The 5,407-nt window shown below is 42.1% G+C and overlaps 1 protein-coding gene across 1 annotated transcript in view; it reads left to right on the plus strand.

Moving 5' to 3' along the window:
- Window positions 1-4,662: 4,662 nt before the first annotated feature.
- LOC119428437 overlaps window positions 4,663-5,407 on the plus strand; it is a 3,259-nt gene continuing 2,514 nt past the window's right edge. The window contains exon 1 of the mRNA XM_037696119.1: window positions 4,663-4,839. Within this exon, the coding sequence (XP_037552047.1) occupies window positions 4,663-4,839 (177 nt within the window). The remainder of the gene's footprint in view (window positions 4,840-5,407) is intronic.

Genomic DNA, 5,407 nt, shown 5'->3' on the forward strand with positions numbered 1-5,407 from the left:
TATATAAATATACACACACACATATCTATATATATATATATATACATATCTATATATATATATATATATATAGTGTAATTGTACTGATTGTAAATAAGCTGACAAAACAAGTTTACTTTTAATTTGTTTCATTTTACAGTAACTTTAACTAAAACTGTTGTTTATGAGTGTTTGTCTTTGGTTCATTTGTTTTCTTGAGGTTCAATAATTAAAAAAATAAAATAATTTTGAATTATTTTTAACTGACAGTAAAATGCAGAGAGCGCAACAACTGTGTGAATGGCAAATAAAATATTATGATTTACATATTTTACTTCTTTTTGTCTCATTATGAACCCTTTTTGCTTTTTCTCTCTTCTTGTTCTTTTTGTCTTCTCCTTTCTCCCCGTGTTCTTTCCATCTTTCTCCTTCGTTCTGTTTTTCCGCTCCTTGTTTCTTCTTTAAATATTATTCAACTCACGATGAACTTCTTCATCGGTCATTCAGCGTGCGGTACTCACCGAGGTTTCCAGAAAAAGCCCATGTTCTTGTTGTGAGATATGAATTACTTCTCTTAACGATGCACTTTTCATATTTTATTAAAAGACAAAACCAGCTCTGAGCTTCAGACACAGAAAATGTAACCAGTCAGACCAGTGCCTTTTATGGTTTCATACTGAAAATCTAAATGTTCCACTTTAAAGATCCAGCAGGTAAATAGAACTGACTGATTTTAATAAAGATGCAGCTGCAATAATAATAATAATAATAATCTATAATAAAATACAGATAATAAAAACCAACTTTGTCTTTTATTACGCATCAAATAAAAGTTGTTGGGTTGTTTTCAGTCAAAACGTCCTGAACAGTCGCTGGTTTTTCCAGTTTGCCTCTGCTTCTTCTTTAAAAGCAACGTGGGCCAAAAGGTCAAGTCAAGGTTCTTTATCGTCGTTCACATCACACATGGTACATGTGGTGGAATGAAACTGTGTGCACTGGGTCCCAGTTACAGCCAACAAAAGTATAAATTGTAAAGAAAAACATTAATAAGATCTAAGATATGAACTAAGAAATACACTTAAACCTTAAGAACGGTCGCGAGAGTGGCTAAATATTCAGGCAGGAAATAAGTTCATGTGACAAACTGCTGGGTCGGTTCTGTCTGAGTTCAACAGGAAATTTAAATATAGCAGGAATTAGGAGATTTGTTTTGGATATCTACTGAAAAGTGTCTGAATATGACAAAAGGACCTGCAGCTTCGGTTTAGTCCCTGAAGGATTCTCACGCCCACATGCAGAACAATGAAACAACTGATAAAATCCACTTGATCCTTTCGGTGAAGGAAAATATCAACCAGGAAAATTCGGATTAAAAGCCGGGGAAAGTTGGGCGTGGGCATCCCTCAGTGGATCACAAAGACACTGAAATACAATCTCACAGATTTTATGACCAAAACAAACAGGTAAACTCTTCTGGTGAGCTGATGTTTTGTGGAGTTCCCCAAGGATTTACACTCAGCCCATTTTTATTTATAAGATCCCTGCAGGAAGTAGTGATTACTGGCTCAACAGAGTCCTACACAACCTGGCCAAACCTGCCGCTACATCTTTTTTTTCTGTTTTTATTAAGTCATAAAAGGAGTTTTTAACATTTGAGGCAGATCCATCCTTAAGGAAATCACTTTGAAACAGTAATCCGTGTCTTTGTCGCCACCCGGCTGGATGACTGTAACACTTAGTGAGTTAGTGGATCAAACTAGGCTCAAGCTCTTTTTTATTTACGCATGTTTGAAATGTATTTCTGTCTTAGGTGAGCCATAATTTAAAGTTGACTCTGTACAAAATTTTGGTTTTGCTTTACAACAACGTTGGACTGGAACAGCGAATACAGTTTCAGATTCATGTAGTTTATACAAATATATCTTTAAGGGACTGATTTTTTGATTATGGCGTTCCTCAGGGATATTTACTGGGCCCTAGAGCTGCTGCCTCTCAGCGAGCAGGTCCCTGGTTCAAACCCCGGTCCAGGGGCCTTTCTGGGTGGAGTTTGCATGTTCTCTCTGTGCATGCGTGGGTTTTCTCCAGGTACTCCAGTTTCCTCCCACAGACCAAAAACATGCATGTTAGGCCGATTGGTAACTCTAAATTGTCCCTAGGTGTGAGAGTGAATGGTTGTTTGTCTCGTTTGTCTCTATGTGTCCCTGTGATGGACTGGAGACCTGTCCAGGGTGTCCCCCGCCCCTCGCACAGTGATTGTTGGACATGGGCACCGGCGACCCCCGTGACCCAAAATGGAAGAAGCGGGTAAAGATAATGGATGGATGGAGATATAATATAAATTATTTGTTTTTATATTTATTAAAGGCAAGCAATCTTGAAATTGTGTTTTTGTCTGTTAGCACAATATCACATCAACCACATAATACATTTTTAATAAAACTTTCAGAAAGTAATTATTGAATGAACTTCTGCAACTGTTGAACTTTTGGTGGCAACCTAATCCAAAATGGCCACCCCAGGAAATCAGCCTTAATGCAGTTTCTCAAGGGGCTGCAGCTAGTTGGTTTTCATGAGAACATCTTTAAAATGTCTTAATTGTTTGCAGGATTCTCAGAAGTGACGGGTGAGACCCTCGGAGTCATTTTGACAAGTTACTTTTACGTTTACGCCCTGCGCCTGTAATGAACGGTTCTGTGTGGTTCGTTCGCAGTCTAGAAGCAGAGGGGGAACATCTCCTACAGCACCACCTCCTACTTGTTGAGACGTGGACGAACAATACGCCACTGACCCCAGAAAACGTTGCTCCATTTATCAACAGAAACTTTGGCTTTTAAAGTGTCACTCATTGTCTGAACACTCCTCAAATATAGAAACTAAGCTGGTAAGATGGTTTCCACACCAGGGAGGTCCGGGGGACCGGGTGCAGACTGAAGTCCAAGTTAACACCATCCTTTGGTTTGGTTGGCTCTTTGAAAGGGACCGAGCTACCTGGACATGATCCAGTATCAGTCCGTCTTATTCTTGATTGATGGTAGGATCGAGATGGATTGAAAGATTGGGGTCTCGTCCTCAATAATGAGGGTGTTGCTTTGGTCCATCAGGGTGAAGAAAAAGTCTAAAAGACAAAGTTCTGGATTTACTGGTCTGTCTATGTTCCAACCCTCACCTGAGGAGATCCTGGATTCAAGTGGTTGAAATGAGACTCCTCCGTAAGGTAGGGAGGCTGTAGAGATAGTATGAGGAGCTCCGTCACACGGAGGGAGCTCGGAGTAGAGCTGCTGCTCCTCTGCATCAATGGAGTCAGCTGAGGTGGTCCATCTGTTAGGACGCCTCCCATTGAGGTTTCCAGGCATGTCCCAGTAGAAGGAGGCCCCGGAGAAGACCCAGAACTCTATAAAGGGAATCCTGTCTTGCCTGGGAGCACCTTGGGGTCCCTCAGGATGTGCTGTAGTGTGTCTCTGGGAAGGAGGAGGTCTGGGTGTCCCTCCTGGACCTGTTGCCCAACCCAACCATGGATGAGAGCATGGATGGGAGGACCACAGCGCCTGGACGAGTTACAACAGCTGCTCCTTCAGGTCGGCATTTCTCTAAACAAGCTCCGACTATGAAGGAAATAAAAACGCGAGGAAGAGGGAAACCAGACTTTCTGACTGGCCAAGACCAAAAACTGAAATCCTTCAGCCGACTCAACAAAAACAAACGAAGCGGCACCAAATTGACGACGTTCCAGTTTTTACGTTAGCGCTCAAACCCACGACTTTCTGTCCCTACATTTTGTTTCCAGTGAGACAGCTTTTGAAAGTTTAGCAAACGCTCACTTACGGTCATTTGAATTATTTTATTTGACCTTTTTATCACCAGGAGGGACATGAAGAACAGTCTCATAAACTCAAGAGGTCTTGACCACAACAAAAGATCCTGGACAGAAGAAAAGTGAAACAAAAATGGAGCTGGCTCAAAGTTTTTGCACTTTGTCCAAATTTTATGATAAATCCAATAAGTCCTCTCCGCTTTGAAAATCTTAATTTTACGTTGAAAGAGAAAAGAAACGCATGTTTTAAGTTCATTCTTTTCTTTATTGCCCAACTTTCCAAGGTTTGTAAAACATTTAAAGCCCATTTCAGACTTTTCCCAAACGCTGCAGAGCATCACGGCATTCTTTATTTATAATTCCTCCTACACGCTCTTACTTAATAATTACACTTTGTTGCATAACGTGAAAATAAATCTGCAGCTTTGTTAACCGAGCCGACTGCTGCGGGTTTTTTTTTTAACAAGGAAACGATCAGTAACTTCCAGTTCGTGCCCCACCAGGGAGCAGAAAGCAAACAGACACAGAGGAAATGAGAAGTGTAAGAAGTATTAAACGCTCGGAGTAAATTGATATCAGGTAGCTGAAGGCGTCACACCTGGAATTACTTAATTTCCTCCGTGTGACAGTAAACACAGCAAGAGGTCACCTGTGAGAGCGCTGGGGTTTTTGATGACCTATTTTGGTTGAATCGGGGGCGGAGGTTGATGTATAAAGGGCCGAGGCTCAGACAAGTTGTCACATCAGCACCTTCAGACAGGTCGGTGAGCACGAGCAGAAACTTTTTACTCCTCTCCACGTCGTTCTGACACTTTCTGCTTCTGTCCTGCAGCCGAAACGCTCTCCTCTCCGGATTAACGCCCACTTGCAACATGAAGCTCGACGCCGCCACCATCGCCTGCCTCCTCCGCCCGGCAGTCGCCACGCTCGCTCTCCTGCTCCTGATTGGTTGGGTGGAGGCGGCGGCGGCGCACCCGTTTCACCGGCTGCTCAGCCGGCCGCTGCAAGACCCGAAGACGCACGGCGCCGTCCAGTTAGTGTCGCAACACGTGAGTGTTCGCTCAGAAAAACAGCGTTCTGAATTCAAACAGACCTTGGATTTGATTTTGTGTCAAAGGTGAAACTTGGAGCACTTAAAAACTAATTGTTTTAGTTTAAAATCCCTCCCAGGTAAAGACGTCAAACCTTCATTCAACTAAAGTGCTCAGGGGCCGAACATCCAGCAGTTGTTGTCATTAACTTTGTTTAATGGTTTAAAATCTAGTTTTATTTAAAAACTAACCCCAAGGTGGGCCCAGCTGAGCTCACCTGTGGGCCTGATTTGGCCCCCGGGCCATCAGTTGAATTTAAACAGAACTTTATACTTTATTACTCAGAAAATGTGGATTCTGTTTAGAAAGAAACGCTTAAATTCAACCTCGGTCGATTCATTTGATCAAATGGTCCAGTTACCGAGGAGGTTACTGTTGGAGCTCGACTAAAACTGAATGTTGTGCTTTTAATGTTTTAATGGTGATAAATGTCACACCTGAAGCTCATTTCATGGTTCTGATGGGGAACATGAGACTTATCATGGTTCTGATGGTGAACATGAGACTTCTCATGGTTCTGATGGTG

Source organism: Nematolebias whitei, chromosome 22, assembly GCF_014905685.2.
Source record: "Nematolebias whitei isolate Nwh7 chromosome 22, NemWhi1, whole genome shotgun sequence".
Lineage (NCBI taxonomy): Eukaryota > Metazoa > Chordata > Actinopteri > Cyprinodontiformes > Rivulidae > Nematolebias > Nematolebias whitei.